At 41.5% G+C, this 22,435-nt stretch overlaps 1 protein-coding gene across 2 annotated transcripts in view; it reads left to right on the forward strand.

The window, feature by feature from the left end:
- The window catches only part of BZW2 (basic leucine zipper and W2 domains 2), a 56,987-nt gene extending 43,165 nt beyond the window's left edge, over positions 1-13,822 (forward strand). For both annotated transcript variants that reach the window (XM_085050847.1, XM_085050848.1), the window contains exons 8-12: positions 119-289; positions 749-895; positions 5,096-5,234; positions 11,587-11,709; positions 13,371-13,822. In XM_085050847.1, the coding sequence (XP_084906973.1) occupies positions 119-289; positions 749-895; positions 5,096-5,234; positions 11,587-11,709; positions 13,371-13,399 (609 nt within the window). In that variant the 3' untranslated portion in view covers positions 13,400-13,822. The remainder of the gene's footprint in view (positions 1-118; positions 290-748; positions 896-5,095; positions 5,235-11,586; positions 11,710-13,370) is intronic.
- Positions 13,823-22,435: the final 8,613 nt, after the last annotated feature.

The raw sequence follows: 22,435 nt of genomic DNA on the forward strand, positions 1-22,435 counted from the left end.
AGCAGTGTTTTAAGTGAAGTAACAGGTTTTTCCCACTGTTCATTCTTAAAAAATGTTCTTTCCATTCTGTCAAGAGTCATGGTTGGTTATTTAACAGGGAGCATTCCTGTCTTTTTAGGAACTATTTCCAGCCAACCGGCAGAATGTGGACCATTTTGCCAAGTATTTTACTGAAGCAGGTCTAAAAGAACTCTCAGATTTCCTTAGAGTTCAGCAGTCACTGGGGACTCGTAAAGAACTTCAAAAAGAGCTACAAGAACGTCTCTCTCAGGAATGCCCAATTAAGGAGGTAAAAGTGTTTTTTTCAGCTTTCTGTTTATACGATCATAATCAAAGAATTAAATCAACATTAGGTAGAGAGGAACAGATTTTCTCTGTTTTTCTTTTAAACTATTTTAATTTATTCATCAGTTCACTCTGTGCTTAAGACTAAAGCAACCAAATATCCTCTGGATTTACAAGTGCAGCTGTCTGTGGCATAGGGGGTAATTTCCTTCATTTATGCCCAAGAATGTATTTCCTTTAACGGCATTAACTTCTAGGTTGGAGGGGAGGGACAAAACTTGTTGTCAAGTTATAGTAACATTTCTAAATAGAAGCATGCCAAGTACTTCTTTTTTATTATTCTTGTTCTAATTTTGTTTCTTAATATTTCTACACCATGGTGTTAGTTGTAAATGACTACAAGTATTTGGAAAGTCAGCATCATTTCTGGTTCATTGGAATTGTCTCTTATTTCCTTCTCCAGGTAGTGCTTTATGTAAAAGAGGAAATGAAAAGAAATGAGCTGCCAGAGCCAGCAGTGATTGGTCTCCTGTGGACCTGTGTCATGAATGCTGTGGAATGGAACAAGAAAGAAGAGCTGGTTGCAGAGCAGGCCCTCAAACATCTAAAGGTGGGTGCATGGGTGAAGAGGAGGAGGAAGCTGTGAATTCACAGAATACGTTCTTAGGCTGTCAAGCTTTTACCTGTTTAAATCCAGGAGATTTAGATTTTTGAAGGCTGATGCTGAGCATACCAAACATTGTGTATGGCCTGACTTCAGTCAAATGAATGCAAAATTGAGGTAGTTCAGATCATTGAGTGCCCTGAGTCCCACAGTGCAGAGAGCCAGGGCAAGCTGAGGTGGTCACAGCCTGAGCATGTCTCCCTTGTGCTTTCCCAGGGTACCAGCTCCTGAGGGATTCTTGGCACTGGGGACAGTGCTAAACAACTGCTGAGACTCAGCCTGCTCAGACCTGACTAGTAAGACTGGCTACTAAGCCTGACTAGTAAACTGCAGGAACTGCCTCTGCAATGTCTTTGCCAGAAGCAAAGACATTTTGGGAGCATGGTGAGGTGGCACCTGTGCTGGTTTTGCAGAGAGCTGGTTAGATCCTGGCAGGAATGCTGAGGCCAGACTGTGAATCGGTTGTTGCCAGTGTTGACTGTGGGAGCTGGATATGCAGCACCTTGTCAACTAAGGACCTAGGAGCTGGCTTGGGACTGTGTGTACATACATATATTATAACTACTCTCTGATCCAGCTACTGTCCTTGAGGATAAGGGAACTGAATACGTAGAAAGACAGGCTGCAATATTGCAGTACCACCATTGCATGTTGGTACAAAAACTCCAAAGACCTTGGAATAGGAAAGAAACCTCAAACCAATGCAGAGGCATCAGAGTCATTGCCATCGTTGGTATTCCTCATCTGAGTCTGAAGTAATTGTGCAGTGCAAGACACTGAGTCTGAGAGCAGAGGCCGAGGCTTTTCAGCAGAGTTAGTCCTTTTAAGCAGGTAAACCATGACCAGGAGAATACTCCCTCATAGCCAGGGCTTCAAAAGTTTTCCTTAAAACAGAAGCAATCTGGTCTTTATTCCTTATGGTAAAATAGATTGTTCTTCATATTGGGTGTCTCTCCCTACTTGGGTGTTCCTGTGTTGGTTTTGCTCTTGCTGCTGCTGTCCTTCTATCTGAATTTGGTTTCCCAGGCAGTAATCCTAGAATTGCAGTTACTTGGGATATGTGTAGTCTTTGATGGTAAGACTGAATGCCTTCAGGTTTTCTCAAGAGGCTCAAATAGCAGTAGAAAGACAAGATAGTTTCCAGAAGGAGGAGAGACATTGTTTTTCTTGTTCTTTTGATGTAAAATTTGATTATCTCTCTTTGAGTTGGAACAAAGCATCCACTGAGATTTATTGTCTAGTACTGCAGGGCAAATTAACAAACACTTTCTGGAATATTTGAACACTGGAAAAAAAGAAACAGAGCTGGCTATGTACAAATACTGTTGGCTGGATGTTTAGTCCTATGCATCTCACTGACCTAAGCCATCAGCTATGCACACACCCCCACTGAATTAGGTAAGGCACCTTGCCTGCATAAGATAGGCATCTTTTTAACTACATCCACTTTCTAAAAACAGAGGGAAAAATTATATGGCGTATTTACTATTTGCACTTAAAGGTAATATTTTAATAGAAGCAATGGAAATAGAAATTTGGACTTCGATAGCTGCTTCTTTGCAGTTCGGTGTTCAAACATGAAACAGCATTTTTCACATCCTTCCTCTTTGGATAGGTGGAGACAGATCTTGGGTCCCTCTCTTTGGGTTCTCAGATACCTCAGTGTATGACCCAGCTCCAGAAATTGGATTAGCAGTGTTAAGGTGATACAGAGCTTAGTTCTGTTCCCTCCTGTGCGTCAATGTGCTGGGAAACAGTCAAGGAGTTGCTTTGGCTTGGTGGCTTGATTGGGATGTGTATAAATACATGCTACATGTGTGATGTGCCAGGTGGTGGGATTTATTCTTGTATGGCTCTAGCTGACAGGTAACTTTCACAAAGCACGTTGCCCAAGCTTTGACATCTGGGTACCAGTCTCTAACTTAGCAGATTCTTTCAGTAAGTTGTACACTAGGCACCCCTGAAAAGATGTTTCAAAACCCAGGATATTGACATATTTTACAGATCTTAAAAAGCCTTGCTGGATGGGTGGCTGCCTAATGGGGGGGTGAGTGGGCAGCCATGAACCAGCATACTCAGGCAGTGCAGTAAAAGTCGTGTGTGCCATCCATATGGTAGCACCAGCAGGAGCTGACCTCAGGAGGAGACAGGGCAAGCTGTTCAACCCTGGATCTCACAGAATAAGCTCCTCATTGTCCCAGTAACCTCACTGTGACACTGGGGCTTAGTGCTTAGGGCACCTCCAATGCAGAGAGGAGATGTTCTCTGTGGATGGGGAGAGTCTTCCAGATGAGTCTCTCTGGAGGCAAGGCTCTGGTGAGCTTCATGACAATGAGGGTGCTGAACCCTACTCCCTAAAATGATGCAAATGGAAAATAGTGCCACTTGCTCAGCCAGCAATGAGAAGAAGGTTTCTTAGTCAGTTAGACATTGGTGAAACTCATAACTTTGAGCCTTTACCAGCTGAGAAGTGAGGAAAGAATGCGAAGGGAATAAAGTCAGATGTGGCAAAATGAAGATAATTTACTTCCAAACTGAAAACACAGGATTTTTATTAGAAGTTATGTAATGTTTATAGACAGCAGCACTTCACAAACATATGGATGGGGGGGGAGTTCTGCTGAGTCTATTAAATAAATCAACTGAGCAGTATATTGCTCTGCCTCCCTGCAACTTGCCTAGATACCAGCTGGATGCTACAAGGGCTAAAAAGGGAAAAAGAACTACTCACAGCCTGCACAAGTTTTTCAGTGCTTTTACCAAAGCACTGACGTCGTGTCTAAAGATGTGACTATACCTGCTAGAAGTGGAAAAACTTGGCCTCTGGTGTTAGCTATATCTAAGCATTTTAAAGGAGTTTCTTGCAAAAGTACTAAATGCTGTCAGCCTGCTGAGCTGCTCCTTGCTATTGTGGTGTGATTTCATGCTCTCTCTTTCTTAAATGGCTGCTAATTCTTGCAAAACATGTTTTGGAAGAGCCTTTCAAATTTCAGTTGATTTTCTTATGTTAATAGTTATTTCCATGGATCATGTTGGGTAAAACCCTCAGGATTTAGCGCCTTGCAGAGAGGTGCTGAAGGGTTTGTACTTTCAAACATGCCCATCAGTGCTGCAGTTGATGGGTGGTTTGTCACCTGACCACAACCAGCAGCAGCCCTGGTCACTGACTGGAGCTCTGTAATATCAGGCCATTCCAAGTCCAGCTGGAGAATGCCAAACTGGGACTTACTGAAAACTAGGAAGAAAGGCTGAGCTGTTCAGTGCAAGAACAGATGAAATAGTGACATTATACAATGTATTGGCTAGGGTTTCTGAAGATCAAAGGTAATTTGCCTTCATCTCTGATAAATGCTCTTAATATTACTTTAAGATTGCAGTCTTAGCTGGACTCATCACAGGCTAAGATGACAGGAAACTGGAGAGACGTGGATATAAACACTAGCTTTTAAGGAAGACTGTGGTCCTTTAGTGTAATTTGTAATTTTAAGATCTGAAATTAGAGAGGGAAATTGCATAACAAATAAGTTTTTGCTTTATTTTTTATTATATTAATAAACTCCAGGAAAAGACAGTGAAATGTACCACTACTGTCTTGTCAGAGTAACATTAGCAGTTAATACTGTGCTTGGAAAATGTTGCTGTTTACCAAAGAAAAGGGTGACATGATACTCTTGATTGTGGTAATGAGAAAAAGTAAGGACACTTTATCACACTTAACTTGGAATAATTTTCTTTATTTCAGTTTTCTGGGACTTCTAAAACCCCTGAGAAACTAAAGAATTCTTTTCCATGTATTTCATCCTGGGATATCTTATGTTATAAACATCCATGAAGCATGACTCCTGAATGAATAGAATGTTGCCTTATGAAATGTATTACAGCAGTACTGCCAGATTGTGGGTTTATAAATTTATTTTACAGAATACAGTAACTAAGTGGTACTGAATTTTAGTTTACAGCATACAGGACATGCTACAAAAAATCATGGATATTTGTGTATGCATTGCATGTGTTTAAGAAAATGCACTGTGCAAGTAAATGTAAGGTTTCAGTGAAACATTTTCCGGGATAAAATTCAGGATGCTTATTTTTTTATCTTTAAGTATAGTGACATGCATTTTGTTTTTTACCCTCTCTTCCTTTCAGCAATATGCCCCCCTGCTTGCTGTGTTCAGCACTCAAGGCCAGTCAGAGTTGATCCTTCTCCAGAAGGTGCAGGAGTACTGTTATGACAACATCCACTTCATGAAAGCCTTTCAGAAGATAGTGGTACTCTTCTATAAAGGTAAAAGTGTGTAACCCCTTGTTGTATTCTGTGCTTGGATTCTCAGTGTCAACCACTCACCTAGGATGTTTCACCAGGTACTTCAAATGAGAAAGCTGTGTTGGCATTGAACTCTGAAATACTTTGTGCTTTGATGATTCAAAGGAGTGTGTGCCAGCAGAAAAAGCTAAAACAAGCCCTTTTCTCCCTCTGTTGCTTTCATTCCATATTCAAGAAGCATGAGCAGGATCAAGCACTGTCCAGCCAACTCAAGTGCAGTTTAGTCCTTGTATAAAACCAGTTCTAGGAAGACATTTCTATAAATTTTTGGCAGATTTCAAAAGTATATCAGAGCTTGGTTTGAAGAAACCTTGAAAGTGCAAACCCTCTCAGCAGGAAGATTTTTCAGGGGTTTGGAGTTGGGGTTTTTTTTTGACTCACTCCCTACCAGAAGGAGCTTTCCTTATTCTTCTTTCCTTGCCAATTTTTTGCAGGTGCTATAGTTTTGATGGATATCTTCTTTTTTTGTGAAATTGACTTCTTCACAAGTTTATTCTGATCAGGTTGTCATAGAGACTAATGGTCTTGCACTGCGTGCAATGGGTGGGTGCCAAACAGTTTGTTCTGACGTTCTTGCTATAAATAGTTGGAGGAGAAAAATCAGCAGGAGTAGAAACCTAATGTTGATCTTTGTTCACCCTTTTGAGTCCAGGTACATGTTCAAAGCAAACGTGTTCCAACTGTTTAAATAATTTCATGGCTTCAGAAGGCAGAAGGAAGTGAATCATGTGGATTTATTTCTATCCTTCTGTTAGTATAGCGTGGCCTCAATGATAAATGAAAAAGCAATGCACCGTGTCCTTCTGCCCTCAAATTCTACAATTTGTAAATACTATTAATGACTGTAGAAAAACTTGAAACTGCAAGCTGCAGCAATCACTTGATTCAGTTTTCTTTGGAAAAGAACATTCGCTTCGGACATGATGAATGAGAGGCGTAATTGCTGTGCACTCAGAGCATAAGTGATGGTTAAACCAGAAATAGTCTTGTGTAGGACTGCCTTCAGAATTTTTGTAGATTCATTACTGTGCTAACCTGCAAGAGCAGCCCTGACATTCCAAAGCATTTGAAAGTTAAAAAGAAAATAAATCACTGAATTTTATATTAACATGCTTGAAGAACGCAGTTCCCATCCACTCTGCTCACCCCACATGTCTTATTCTGACTCTAGAGATTACTTAGGCAGGCTTGTTTGGAGGGCTGAGATGACTTCAGCCTCAGCACTATAGGTGCCACAATCCTGTTTAGGATTCACATGATGTCTAGAGGAGTGTTTGGAGCTACTGTATGGCTTGTGCAATATGTGCTGTTCCTATATTCCTGCTTGGAATATCTGGTGCAGGCGTGCTGCAGCACCTGCCTCTCTGCCATCTGATGCAGTCATGTGGCAGCACAGCTGCCAGCCCTTCCTGGCCCTGTTTAGGCTGAAGCTGGATCTGCCCTGTTTGACAGACCTGCTGCTGCCTGCTGGCAACTGCTTGCCTGACCTTACAGCCACTGCCATAGGGCCTGTGTGGGCACTGAGCACGGTGAGGAAGTCATCAGCTCCATCTGGTTTTGGCAGCTTTGGAGTTAAACAGTGTCCATTAGGTGAGGACAAGCTACGTTGTCAACCAGGGAAGATTCTGGGAACAGTAGTCCTTCAATTTCTGTTTCTTCCACATGATTCTGTTGAGTTCTAATGGCTCATGCCTGCCTCTTCTTTCTTTCAGTGCTGGTAGATTTCACCCTCTCCTCCTCTGCAGTTGATACGTATCCACTAAAAACAAGCCATCAAGTCTTTTTAGAGACATACACTTTATTTAGATAACTCGCCAATGACAGCATATCTTCTGTTTCCTAATAGCCAAGGAAAAAAGCCCCCTAAAACTGTTACTGGCTGTTCCAGTGGTGAGGGAATAGCAGACATCCTTTTTCCCCTTTGTATTGTTCTTAAGTGTAATGTGCACAAGATCCAGAGAGGTGTCAGGGTCCCCTAATGAACTTCATCTAGTGACAAATAAAGGTATCTCAAGTGTCTGTGAATGGGCAGAGAGAAATGCAGCTTTGTACCAGCATGAATGTGGACAGTTTGTTGCTTGTTACTCATTATGAGGGAGTGCTTCCTGAACATAAAAATAGTCAGCAGTGATGATAGGCACCTAATGCCAGTCATGCTTTGACTAATTCAGTTCTATGACTACTCTCATCAGCATGTCCAACATCTTGCATCTCAATGCTTTCCATATTTCCATCATAAAATAGCCCTTGGATTACTTTGCAGTAAATTACCTGGAAATACCTAAACATGTTGACAGCTGGGGCTCATTAGCATGTAGAAGATCTTGTGTGCCTGTGGTGTTGATTTTTTAATTTATTATTCTGTTTCTAAACAGGAAGGAGCATCCACTTTTTCCCCAGTGTAAACCCAAGCGCTGTTTTCCCTTAAATAGCAGCAGCTTTTTATCGGCTTGTAGGTGTAATTTACAAAAGAAGTTCTGTAATTAGTTAAAGCTTGTTGACATCATCACCATCATCATCACTATTACTATTATTATTATTATTTATACAGAGAAAAATAAGCTGTCGAGTCTGTACTGATCCCCAGCCATGACGTTGCTTCTATGGTTTTCACTTAAAGCCAGTACAATGGTTAATCTGCCAGCTGCATTTTGACCAAGATCTAAAAGCCAGTTGCAGAATGAGAATTGCTGGATTCTGAGTGGCCTTCAATAATTTTGCCAGTCTCCTTGCTTGCACTGTAAGATGTGTGGTGGTAGTTCCTTTTGTGTTGCAGTGTATCCCTTAACTGTTGTTAAAATAAGCACTGTTGTTACTGGATTTTATGTTATATATCATATGCACCTGTTGATCTCCTTTCTTTTAGTTTGTGTCCATCCTTGAAATTTCAAATCTGAAATCTTGATGCTGTTGAAATTAATAATCATTCCTTTCATGAGGATCAGAATTTCACCCTTTGAACAGCAAACACAAAGCCTCTGTGTACTTCTTCCATTAGAATTCAAGACAACATTTACAAAATACAAAAAGAAAGAACTGATCACAAGTACGTGTGAAGTAGGACTCTGCTTTGAGGCATAATTAGGCCTCAGAAATACAATAACCAAATGATGCAGACTGACAGAGATTCTCAAACTCTGCCAGAATTCTACACTTAAAAGAGTGGAATCTTCAAGTTCCACTTCATACAAGGGTTTTGTTTTTTGATGGATCACAATTATCTTTAAATATCTTTATTATTCAAGTACTTTTTCATGGTACTTGATGCAAAATTTTCCTGGGAAAAGCCCAAAACAAACCAGAAAGTCCTTAACTGTACTGTGGGTGACATTCCTTGCTTTGAAAGAACCCTTGCCTGAAGGCTCTGTTCTCCCAGCTGAGTTAGCTGCAATAGAGTTGAATTTTGCAGATTGATTGACTGTGCTGGCAGCTGACAGGGTGTGCTTTTCCCTTTACTGCCCGTGGCTATGTGGTTTGAGTTAAAAGCAGAAATTCATTTGAACTGGGTGATTGAGTGCAAAGCTGAGACCTGAACTTCAAGTAACTTTCCAGTTAACCCTGAAGTGAAGAGACTGGGCTGTTCAGTCTCTCTGCTCTGCAGCCTCTCCCTTTTGTGAGGGACGTCCCTGGAGGCTCTGGCCGTGGGTGGTGTGAGTGGCAGTTGGCTGCACCTGCAGGAAAAGCAGCTCTCTGGGGCTGACATCACCTGGGACTGCAGTGAAAATGATGTGCTCACGCCCACAAGCTCCACTGTGCAGCTTTAGCCATTAAAATATATCTATAATCAACTTTAATGAGGAATAACTATATATATACGAAATGAGTCATTCCCTTCATCCTCCTTCCATTTTCTCTCAGTGTTCCCACTGCTTCAAAGCAACTTAGAGGTATCATTAACTACACCCTGTCCTGCATGATTGTTGCATTGAGCATCTTTGTGCTGATGGGAGAACGTCATCCTTTATGAGCACTGCAGGCATGAATGTATTACACGTAATATTTCTCAGAAATGAAAGGAGCATTGCAGTTGTCCTTTTTGTAGTTCAGGGCATTTTGTTCTTCTCTGTTAGGGTAGGAGGTTTATTGCCATGGAGTTAAATACAGGCAAATTTTTCAACTTCCAGACTTGCAAATGTTTTAATCTTTGAGGCATACAGTGAGTACATGCTGCTTTTATAAGATCAGGGTTTTGGGAAGGGAGGGAGAAATTCCCTTTTCCTATTTGGCAACAAAACCATTGAGCTTACAGGCTGCAAATCAAAAACCAGACTTAAGTCCTATTACTTTTGAACTGAGCTGTGTGCCTACCTGGAGGTGCTTCCTTGTACAGTATCATAATGTGGCCTGTAATGCAGCAACAGGCTTCAGCACTTTCTTCTATACAGCAGCTTCATGCTTCTGAATGTCCACAGTGCCCCAGAACCTGAGCTGGGGATGGGGTTGCTTTACTTGGGTTTTTTTGGTTATTGGTTTTTTTTCTGAAATCTCTCCTGATTTTCTTTGCCAGTCCCTATGTGTCATACCCTGAGTAATTTTGCAGATGTAGTTGTGTGAACTTCAGGACTCTAAAGTGCATGTAATCTTTTCAAATGACTTTGACATTAAACCGCAGGTTCATGAGCCCATGTAACATACTTTCAGGTTTGCTAAATTAAAATTCAGATTCGCTAAATACTGTAATTCCTTTGAGCTGCTGCTAAGGACTAACAGGAAGTTTTTAATGCAACATGTTTCAAACCTCTTTCTTGTCTCCAGCATTTCTGTAACACTGGAAAAAAAAGTTCCTTGTGGCAGGTTGTGATTTCAGGAAGATGGTGGCCTTGTCTGCCACTTGTAGGTTCACTAAGCACAATATATACGTACGGAAGAAAGCCTAGAGCCAGCTCAGTCCTGTTTTCCCTCCATTTTTTCTCAGCATTACTGTCAGCTGTAGTAAACTGCAGAAGAGCTTTTATTTTGGAAAAGTGCCTGAGAGACAAGGTAATTTCCAGTCACACACACTTCCTAAATTCTTAATTTTCAGGGAGATCTCATATTCATTTACTGTTGGATGTCTTGGAATAGTTTTGATTAAGTTCAAACGTATCCCTGGTTGCTTCCATCTGTTTATTATTCAACAGCATATGTGAAATGTGTCTCTTCTGTCTCATTTGATCAGATGCTTTGGGGTTTTAGTGTCATTTATTTCAGTTTGTCTTCTTCCCTTCTCTGCCACATCTGCTCTAACTTCAGGCTGAAGCAGAAGGTGATGGTCAGGGTCGGTGCTTTGGCAAGCAAATACCCAGTGGGTGGGACAGCACCAAGAAGCTCGAGGAAGCAGTGAAGTACATAAATGCATTGATTCTCAGAGCAGGGAGGGTAGTTTGTTCAAAGACAAAAAGAATGGAAATTTTAATGAGGTGTAGAAAGCTGTCTTTAGTCTTTTTATAGAACAAATACAGTTTGAATTTTTTGTTGTTGATGATGTTATTTGCTCTTGCCTCTTGCATTACATAACTGCCAAAATGCCATTGCGGATCCCAGATTTTGCCTCCACAGCCATCAATTACTGAGATACTTGGCTTGGCTGGATCACAGGAGCTTTGTCCTGGGGCTAGAGGTCTGTTGCTAGACCTAAATTTGCATATGTTGGTAACAATAAGTGTCCTTGCTATTTATTAGTATTTCTCTATTCTGAATTGTACTCAGCCTCACATGTCCTCACTGACAGCTATTTTATTCCTGATGCTTGACATAAAAATGTCAGCTGTCCTGTCCATCCAAGCCAATCTCTTAAAATGGGTGGTCTGAATAGTGACCTTACAACTTATTAGCTAAAAACAATATAAAACCTTTAGGGGAAAATGATTGCAAAAAATCCCTACTGGCTGTCTCATAAGTGTTCAGTCAGGAGGTATCTGTCACTTCAGATTTCTAGAACGAGGCACAATTCTGTGACACAACAGCAATAAAAAGCATGGTAATTCTTACTGTGGTAACTTCCAAGACGTGCAGGCTGATTATTATATTTCTTTTATCCAGCCATCTTATGTGGTGTATTTAAAACAGATGAATAATATTGTGCTTGACAGAAGCACAAGATTTGATACTTTATTTTAAGCCTAATACATTACACATTTTATTGCATCTGGAACCCATTATATGCATCAAATATTCTGTATTTGTAGCCTAATGTAGACCATGCAGAGCTTGTTCCACTCCAATCATGTTAACTTTATGGTGCCTTTAAAAAAACCTTTCTCCTCTCGTGTTCAAAATCTGCTGTTCCCTAAAAAATACATTTTTTTTTTACAAACACTGATCTGTATTTCAGCTGATGTTCTGAGTGAAGAAGCTATCCTCAAGTGGTATAAAGAAGCACATGTTGCTAAAGGCAAAAGTGTTTTTCTTGACCAGATGAAGAAATTTGTGGAGTGGCTGCAAAACGCTGAAGAAGGTATGGGTTCATTTGAAGAACTATGGTAGTCTCTTTGCAAATCAAATTTTTTTTTGCATATCTTAGTTGTAGCAGGCGTATGAAGTATACAGGACTTGAAATAAAAAACAACAGGCATAACTGTGCCAATTGTTTCTGGGCATACCTAAGCCTAACAACACTTGCTGCGTTTTTAGTGATTTTGATGTCCCTGTGAAGTCCTTTATTCATTGGGAACCATTTGCCTATAGGTAAATTCTTCTAGCTTCTGCAGGCAGGAACTCTGCCCTGATGACAGCATGAAAAACCTTGGTGCTGGCCTGTGCAGACAAATAGCTTTCTGTCTCAGTGCCTTTTCTGCTATTATCATGTTTAATGGCACATAGCATGAGCTTGCCTGTGCCCTGGCTCTTGAAAAACTGGGTTTAGCTGAATGGTCAGGCTAAGATTATGTGATCTGTATTTGCTGCTTTAAAATGGTTATTTAGAAGGGGAACTAGTTTCTTTAGTCCCTAGCTTGGTTTTTCTCATGTTCTTCATAGGAAAATACTTGTACTGAATAAGCAAGTTATCTTTTTTTTGCATGGAAAAAGAATCCCACAGCAGTTGGGAAGATAAATCTATGTGTAATAGATAGGGATAGAATTACTAGGGCTCATTTGCATCCATTTAATATAATTAGTTTTATAAACTTGGAGGGCATATGTAGTAATGACAAGGAACAAATAAAACTTAGCAGCAATTCACAGGTTCAGGTAGCAGTATGAAAATGGTAGCTGCTTTCACACTTGAGATTTTGGATGGGCAAGCTTGGTCTAATTAAGCATTTTTTTTTCCCCTTTTAATTTTCTGCTTGTATGCCTTGGCTGCTCTTTATTTTTATCCTTTCCTGCGTGTCCCCTCTTCCAGATGTCCTTAATTACAAAGTCCAGTACAAACGGAGACAAAATGTTTCTGTAAGAACACGCAGACCCTGTTTGCTCTCAGAAATCTGATCTATGGTGTAATATTTGTTGGCAGTGAGCCCTTTCCTGTCAGGTGAACACAGAAATACAATACGATGCAAAGTAGCTTTAGGTTATAAAACCAGCATGTGTATTCCTGTTTCTCAGTTACTTCTACTTCTGCTTCTACTACTAAATGAACTTAATCTGATGCTATAAAAATCATTAAAAAATTTGGTTTGTACATGTTTCATACCTCCTGTAAGGTAACACCACTTATGCCTTTCTACATAGGCTGGATGGTGATGTTGATTGATATTTGCAGAACAAATAGTTCTAAGGGTGCTTCCTGGATGAGAGCAGTAGAGTCTACTCACAGACATTAGAAGAGTGAGCAAATAATGCTGATCCTTTATTAAGCTCAGCTCAGGTACACATTGTATGGCTCTGCAGATGAGGACCAGAATCATTCATGGTGACGGGGTGAAAATTTTAGTGACAGATCTGTAAAGGAAGAGCTCCTCCATGGAGGGCAGCAGAGTGAACCTTCGTCTCCTGAACCTGTGTGTTTCTTTCTGGTTTGCTCTGTGTATATCTGCCAATCTTTCCTAGGAAGTATTAGGTGTGGTGAAAATTTTCATTTTCATTTTGGAAGGATATCTTGTTGTTTTTATAGAATTACTCACATCAATGTCTTTGTGCAACCTACATGAAGTGTTTTACTTTCTTCTCTTCTAGAGTCGGAGTCTGAAGGGGAGGAGAACTGAGGTGGTTCCACAAAGCACAGTCTCAATCTAGGTTAATGCCAAATGCGCTTGGGAATGCTGTACTGTTCAAGCAAAGAGGCTTTACTTCAGTGTCATACAGAAAACTATAGACTAGACTTTCCTTTTGTTTAGAAGAATAAAGGTTTTTGATGGAGCCCTGAGGCATTAGATGCTTTACTTGGGACTCTACCTCTGGCTCGTTGTACACTAACTTAGGCAAAGACATCCAGCAAGGAGCCATATAGAAAAAGTGAAATACTTATGGACTCCTTTTTATTAACGGTCTTTTTCAGGTACTATGGTATATGAACACTCCAATTTCTGTTTATAGAACTGTTTGGTCTGTGTTTGTAGCTCAATATTGGCTTGTGTATGTGATTTGACACCACCACATTTTTTTGAATAAATGGCTTTTATATCTTAGTTTAGTGGTATTAGTGTGTATGTAAACTTCTGACTTGCCAAAGTTTTTATGATTTTTTCAAGTAAAAATTACACAAGAATGCTAACAGACTGTTTTCATACTTCTCAAAAAAAATCAGCATCTGTAGTTAACTGGGATCACTGTCAGATCTTTATTCACATCCTTACATACAACTTTGAACAGATGAACCATATTCCATAGCAAATGTTGATTCATTCTGTTGCTTAATTCAAAGAAAATGTACAGGAAAAATCTGCGGAGTCCCAGTTTTGCAGGTACAATTAATGCAAATGATAAGTAGAATAATCAGAGAGTTTGAACTGCTCTGCTCAGTTCAAACTACGGTCAGTTACTGGTGATCACTGAATTTTGAAAGAGAAACCATCTCATTTTAGAAGTATTAGCTTCAAAACTAGAAGTCATTACATGTGAAATCTGAAATTAATTTACATTAGGTTTAGAAAAGACTGGCTTGTATTCTTACAGGGGAAAAGTACGAAAGGGCATAATCAACTAATGAAGTGGTGTGTTTTGTCATTAGAAACCAATAAGTTAGCAGAGAGTGCAGATTTTTCTGAGGAAAAGTTAACTCTTCATATAAATCACAGGTTATAGGATTGTTAGTGTTGTGTCTCAGTATGTATCTAGCTTTACTGTAAACAGCAGTTAGCAAGTGGAAATCAAGTGCTGTTGAATGCCAGCTTTCCATCTAGTTAATTTATTTTTCTAACAGGTATTGATCTTTGGAAGGGGAAATACGTCATGGTGATGTTTCCAGTAATGTAGAGAAGACCAGAGATAGTCATATTAAAAAGCAGAACTGATGCATTAGCTGCATACTTTCCATTTTGGTCCTTGTTATTACAGAAATTAAATTTTCTGGGCTTGAAAACACACGCAGCTGTGACGTGGTAGTATTGAGTCATTGACATGCAGCCACTATTGCTGAAAACATCCTAAATTCAAAATTGCCATTTTCTGAGGTACTAATGAACATTTAGTTTGGTGTACATAAACCCACTTTTCTGTATAATCTTAGGCTGATTTCCAATGTGCCAATCTAGAGTAACGTGCAGAGCACACAATACCATTTCCCTGCAGTGAGACTGCCATGGAGAGCAGACACAGCTGGCTGTGGGCTGGCTGGGCCATCTGCTGGAGACAGAAGTCATCAGCTACAAGAGGCACTGCAAGGCCAAAGGCAGCAAATCTGGAGTGCCTACTGCAGCTGTGGCCCCAGCACACTGCAGGTACAAGCAAAGCTGAGTGGGATCCACTGCACTGAAGGTCGGGTAGCTCCAAACTAGGCACCTGAGTTGCACCCGATGATCCTTTTGGGTCCCTGCCAGGTTGAGGTATTCTGTGATTGCTGACACAGTTGTCCCACCTCCATTTATAGACAATGTGTTGGAGAGAAAGGGGTGTTTTTAGCACAGGGCTGCTGGCCAAGTTGAGACTTGTGATTTAGAGCAGGGTGAGGAGTTGGACTCTGGGCTGACAGGAGTTGTTCACTTTTCAGTCACACAGTGCCCAAAACCCTTCATCTTCTGTGTTCATATCATGTCTAATATGTAGCTCCTGGGAGCCCCTCAGTTTGCCCTCCCCCAGCAAAATTATTAGGCACTAACAGTTTCTGAATCTAGTTTTCAGGAATTTTTCCCACTTAATCTCTGAGATGACTTCATATGGGAACTTCAAACACACGTGTATTTTTTCATCCAGGATTTCACATACATGCTGGCAACTGAACTAGGTAGGGGCAAAAATACAAATAGATCTGTTCTGCATCAGAGTGAATGTCAGTACAAAAGTGTGTAATGATAAGGTTTTTCAAGGAACCTTGAAAATTAAAAGCCGGGCAGAGCTTTTGATGTGACTCCCTTCAGGCAAAGTGCCTTTCCCTGGAAGCCTTCACAGAGTCTGCCTTTCACTTAAAAATATTCCCAACCCAAGACATTTCTTCAACACAGCTCTTGAATTAGTGTTTCTCTGCTAGAGAAATCAAAGCTACAATCAGCACCAAATATATTTTTCAAATATGGAATCAGTTGTCTTGTAAAAATAAAAAGATACTTCATAGAAAATGTGCTTCACATAATACTGCGTTCAATTTTCAAACAGTGCAATCGAAATGTCAGAACTGCACATCTTTTACTTGGCAATAAATTGCAATAGGGTGCAGTTTAAAATAGGGATTACTGAATTTGAAGGTAATTCCCTTCTGGCCTCTCACTTCTGACATTATGCTGAGGTTTTAACTAAGAAAGCCAATTATATTGCTTTAAAACATTCCTCTGGTGTGAAAGAGCTCTTCAGGAGAGAGACCACATCATACTTGGGATGCAACAGTGAGGTTTTACAGTGAGGCTGGTTAAAGCACTGGTTATTAGTCTGAAAGGGGCTGACACGGTTCCTATTTCTTACTGCTTCAACTACCTAATTGCATTGCAGGCTTGTCTAACCGTGTCAAGCCCCCTGCAAAGGGGGCTTCCACCCCACTGTGGTTAGTAATCTCACAGATGACAAATCATCATTAAACTGACACTCCCTGCATTGTTTTCAGCAGCGATCCTGCTTTACCCTTACTATACTTTGGCTGAAAGAGACTTACACCCAAAAAGGTGATGACCTGCTGTGCCAGCATCCCCCTTTTCTGCTTGGGCAACACATCCCAAACCCAGCAGCCAGACTCGTGCCAAAAAGAGAGATGGAAAAGTCCCAGAACTCATCCCTAGGGCTGCTGCAGGCTGGCTGAGCAAGGAAGGCACTTAACACCTAGAGAAACCTGCTTCTGCCAGGTGAGAGCCCAGGGTCCACTCCCTGAGGAAGGGATATGTAGGTGGTCTTGTGGTTGTGCACAGCTGAGATTTTTCCACAAAAGTGGCTTTTCAAGTGACAGCCATTTTCTCAAATCTTTAAAAGCCCTCCCCAGTCCATTTAGTGACAAGGCAGTGTTAATGCCTTATAAATGGGTGTTGTGTTTCCTGCAATGCTGCCATAATCCCCAGCTCAAGAGGCAGAGCTTTGAGCAGAACAAACACACATGCACTGACCGAGCAGCACTGACAGGACTGATGGGCCGGGGAGTGTTAGAGGCCCTTCTTCCCCACTCAGGTGACACTCAGGCTTGAGGGTGTCTGGTGCAGCTCCTTGTGGGGCTCCCTCTCCCAGCACAGCTCCCCAGAGGGGTGCCTGGGTCAGGGCACTGACAAGCAGCTCTGGTGCTGCATTAGCAGCAAAAAACAAACTTCTCAGTGCCTGTATTTGAGCAGCACAGCTTTATTCCAGGACAGCTTGTGCACTTCAGCAATGACAGGCCAGCACTCCAAGGCAAGCAAACGGCAAGAAAAAGTGGCCCAATCCCTTATGTTCATTAATGTAAGGGTGTAGGGTTGCTGAACTCTGGTTCCTGTTTTGAACCACTTCCTCAAAATGTCACCTACCAGAACTAGTGAGCTCAGCCTAGAAGGGTTGCAGATGGAGGGTACAGGGTGATTCAGCCTTGCTGAGTTTGTCTGAAAGAGCATTTGGGGAATAAAACCTGTTACTCCCAAGCATGCCCTTACTGAGGCATTGGTGAACTGCCTGGTAATTATAATAGGTCCCTTCTGGCATCTCAAAGGCTTTGCTTTAAGCTCCTGTCATGCTCATGGACAAGAATAACTACCTTTAAAATCACATTTGCACTTAAAAATGGTGATTATCTAAAATAAGGCTTGTGGGCTGAGACAAACCAGTCCTTTCTCAAAAAGAACCACAAAGAACATTACATGGGTTACTTGCAGTAACCATTCAGCTCTTGCTGAGCTGTGCTGGTTATTAAGAACCAAAATTAGGACAAATTACGTAAGTATATATTTTCCAAGAAAAGGCCACATCTTTTGATTTTGAAGGGGGGAAAAGCAGGGGTTGACTTCTTCCACTTCCCCTCAGGGCTTTTGGTTTTGTTTTTGCTATGATATTTTTAGCACAAGTTAATTCTTGCTCCTTACCAGCCACATGGGCCTTTATAGCTTCATGTAAATGGAAACAAATCCCAGGAGGGGAAGTCACGCCAACACCCGCAGAAGACAATTCAGGCAGGCGAGCACTCCTGGGCTGTGCATGTAACATAGTTGGTCCATGTCACAAAGCCACTGCACTGGTGTCCTGGATGACCAAAATAGCTCACTTGCTATTTTTTCCTGCAAGGAATCTGATTAACACCATGGTGACAGCCTCAGTTTCCTCCCACAGAGGCCTGGTAGCTCACGTCACCCCACTCACTAGCAGGGTGTTCAGGTGCTTGACCCCATCTGGGTCTCTCCTTTACAGTTTACCAGCGTTATTCCTTGCTGAGAAAGAAGTCCTGAGTTTAAAAGACCTCAATAGCTTCAGCAGGAGCTGTGCAGGTTGGAGTCTCACCTCACCACTGCTCCCTGCTGCCCTGGGGCCCCAGGGGTTGTGCTGGGAGGGCAGTGTGCTTAGTGCTCATCTGGGGAGATCGGATTAGGAGAGGGAAGAGTTCGTGTTTGCTTTCCCACTGCCTCTCCCACACGTGCAGGAGACAGGAGAGAAATGCACTTGTCAGTCTCAGCTGTCAGCAAGCAGCACCCCACAGATGGCTCTGCTTTGCAGACATACAGGACATGTCCCCCACCCACTGGAGAGGCACTGCTGAGCTGTATGTGCCAAGATCCACCACCTTCTCCCAGTCAGCATGAGGAAAGAGGCCAGAGCTGGAGCTGTTAATATGACACAGCTGCAGACTGACAGGTAACACTTTGGTACTCAGATGTGTCCTTGCCATGGCTGCCAGAAACTCAATTGCCTTAGTCCAAGTGTCCCATTTAAGAGTGCAATGTTAACAACTGCTGCTGCATCCTATACTCACCACAGCTCTTCTACTGATGGTGTTACAAGATTTGAATGTTTGCTTCCATGGTGTTCAGCGTCCTTCATCTCATGGGACTGCAGGGAAAACGCAGACTGCTCTGGAGCTTCACCAGCAGGGAGAAACACACCCTGAACACCAAATTTCTCTGATTTAGGAACACACAAGAATAAAAATTATTCAATCCAGAGTGAACAAATCATGGCAACCTTACAACAAGAAGATGCATTTGTGTTGCAGTCTCTCAAAGTGCATCAGTTGCCTGAGATTTTTCTATTTTTCTTTCCCTGATGAAATGGGCCAACATATCACTCCATATCATTACTACTTATTGCAGGGATATTCGCATAACACTGACAGCCATAAATTATGCCAGAAGTAACGAAACAGTATTGTTGATCTATCCCAGGATATGACCAAAATAAGGTTTTTAGCCAGACCTACATGATTAAACCCACTAGTCCAGCTGGGAAAAATCAATAAGCTTTCAACTATATTGGTCCTTCTACAGGTCCAAAACAGAAGCAGCAGCCATGAAAAAATAAAAACCAATTGAGAAAAACTGATCTAAAATTTAGTTAGATTTGTATCAGTAAGACCACCCAAGAGAAAATAGATGGTATCTGTGTTACTACAGGAGATTCTACAGGGAAATGAGAAGGCAGATAATTTATAGTTTGTGGAATTAGTAGGACAGTCAGTGAAAGGAAAGGTTAAAAATTGTCACAGAATCTTTCTCTTCTATTGATGACCGAGAGAAGGTGAATTTATCATGAGGCTTGGTGCCCATCCCTACATCAGCTCTGCTCCTTTCAGTCCCTACAATCCAGGCCCTTGGGATAACAGCAATGCACAGACATCTTCTGAAAGAGCCTGCAAAAGACACTGCTTCCACAACCAGAAATTTTTCTGGTGTCAAGAAATGGAAGCAGTGGAAGACATGGAAAATTACACTTTTCCCACCTTTTGAAAATAAAACCCAGTTTTCTGTGATTTTATCAAGGCAGTGGTATTTTGGGATTACTAGAAATAAGATTTTTTTTCTTCTTGTTATCACAGACGTTGTGTCTTCTGTATTTTGCTTTGAATTTAAGACATTGGTGAACCTAGAAAACCAAACCCGTAAAGCTGTTCCAGAAGAACCCATTAATGCTGATTTCTAATCAAAGGGTATCTCATCCTGTACCTAGCTGATAAAGTCCTGAATTCTCTCTCCCATCACAAACCACACATAATTCAATAAATCCAACATGGAAAAGTCTGCTCCCAGACTGATCACCTCTCACTTACTGTGGTTTCTCACCTTCCTCACAGGTTGGCCCAGATTTCCAGAAAGACTGGGGACACATTTTGTTACACTCAGCTAAACTTCTGGACTTGCAATCAGAGCTGTCTGCTCTCCCAAGCTGCTGGAGAGCCTGTGCAGACACATCCTGCAGCCCCTCGCTCGGAAGAAGGAAAGGAGATCCCCCCTTTCCCAGGGGCTGGGACAGACACCAATGCCATTGCTTCAGCCCCCTCTTGGTGTCCCTACAGCTGGCACACAGCCTCCCCGCCAGAGCCAGGGAAGCAAAGCACATCTGGCACAATTCTGCTGCTCCTCAGGGAAATTTGGGACGAGTACTAAAATAATCACAGCAGCCAGATTTGTAGGGATGCAGTCCCTAGAGATCCCAAATAGGCCAGTAGCATGTCAGGGGAAATGCCAGCAAACACTGCAAAGACAGAGAGAGAAAGAGACAGACAGACAGACAGACACAGAGAGAGAGAAGTAGCAGTCCCAAGAGAAGTATAGGACACAAAAAACAGGACAGAAAGACAGTCCAGAACACCTGCACCATTCAAGGTCATGCATCGTCCCTTCTTGCACCAAACAGCACATAGGTAACACTCTCACGTGTTGCCCCTCTTAGAGTCACACCAGATCCCTTTTACTGATGAGCAGAGACTGCCTTATTTCAATTTTTTTCTTCTATTTCAGCTTTTAACTGCATTTAGTGCATAATCACATTCACAGTTCCCTGTACACCTTTTTTTTAGTTTTGTGGGGGTGAGTTTTAGTATTCCTATAATAGCTGACTATAATTTAGTGATTTTTGTAGCATTTGTGTCATATTTATGTTATAATTTAATGGCCATTAGAGCCACTTTTTTTTTTAAGAAACCTTCTTGAAACAGCAGCTCATGGTGATTCTTTAAACTGAAGGATTCTTGAGGCAAAATGCAGCTCAGATGAAACAGGCACACATCTGGATGATTTATTTAAACTGAATAAAACAACTCTCCCTTCAAGGACTAAAAAAGCAAACAGACACTAGTTTATGCTCTGCCTGTGTGCAACTTCACCTTTATACATTACTAAACTTGAGTAGGATGAATGAAATGCAAGAATAAGAGGTAGGCAAGAAGAATCAGCATGGATAAATCAAAGACATGGATGTATTTACTAAAGAAGTCCTAAAGCAACTGGTTCTCATGACCCTAAACTCCAAATGGCTTCAGCAGGGTGTGGGAGAGGTCTGAAAGCTGTATGGACAACCGACTGAAGAGAAACACATGGTGGTGCTGATGCTGCAAAGCAACCCTAGAGATTTAACGTGACAAAAGCACAGAGGAAAAGTGTGGTCTTCTGGGGAATACCAATCCTCAGAGAGGAACCAGAAGGACAGCTTCTTCCCATATCAAAGGAAGAATCCACTAGGGACAATTTTAATAGTATAGATGGGAACCTAAATGTAAATTAGAGGAAAAGCACAAAAGCACAGCCTTCTAAAACATAACAGACAGTTTCATAGCAACAGCCTGCCAGTCCTGCAACAGTGGGAGGTCAGAACCATGCTGTAGATGACATTGAAGCTGGAATTTTGTTTCCATACTGAAATTCATGTTAACTTTTCTCACCAGAAGTCACCTAAAATATCAGGATCCCAGAGATATTCTGAATTCCCAAGTGGTTTTAGTCCATTCCATAAAATGTAAGAATCCAGATCACCCCCCAAGATGAACCGGATTCCTTCATCACAACCAGAGACACCATCCAGTTGGAGAAAGTGTTTGGAGACAGAATAATTATATTATTGAGTCCCCTCTCACCAGCCACCTTTTGCAGCTGTGCCAGTCTGCAATGGGCAGAAACATATTCTTCTTCAGAGGCAAACAAAACCAAGAAATCATCCAGTTCAGGAAAATAATACTAAACAAGCCAAGTAATAAAGCACATTGAAAAAAACCTGACTGCTATTCAGTGTGCTCTACTCCCCAAATGCAGAGGTGCCTTGGTTAGTGCAGCATTTGGCTGGTGCAGGGCACATGCCTTTGACACAGGAGTGTCAAATGAAAGAATGAAATGAAGAACTGTCTTAGTAGTTAAGGATTTACCTAGCATTTGAAGAAAACCCTTTGAGACATCTTCTTCTCTGTTCTGTCAGACCTGTGACCTTACTGTCCTTTGGCTCAGAAATGGAGATGACACTCAAGGATGACATGAAGATGCCTGTAAATGTTGGATGAATTCTGAGACAAGAGACTTAGCAGGGTGAAGTGGTGCTGTCTCAGCCCCAACATAGGTATAGCAATGAGAAGCAGGTAAAAGAGACCTGAGGTCCATTCCTTTCTTCCTCAAAAAAAAAAAAAACTTCTTTGCACCAACAGCCAGAATTGAGACTAGAAACGAACCCTGGCCTGCTGCTGGTAAGAAGAGGGCCATAAAGTCTGTCTGACCTTTGTCAGCCTGCTTCTA

Source organism: Lichenostomus cassidix, chromosome 2 (assembly GCF_008360975.1).
Source record: "Lichenostomus cassidix isolate B80296 chromosome 2, HeHo_3.0, whole genome shotgun sequence".
Classification (NCBI taxonomy): Eukaryota; Metazoa; Chordata; class Aves; order Passeriformes; family Meliphagidae; genus Lichenostomus; species Lichenostomus cassidix.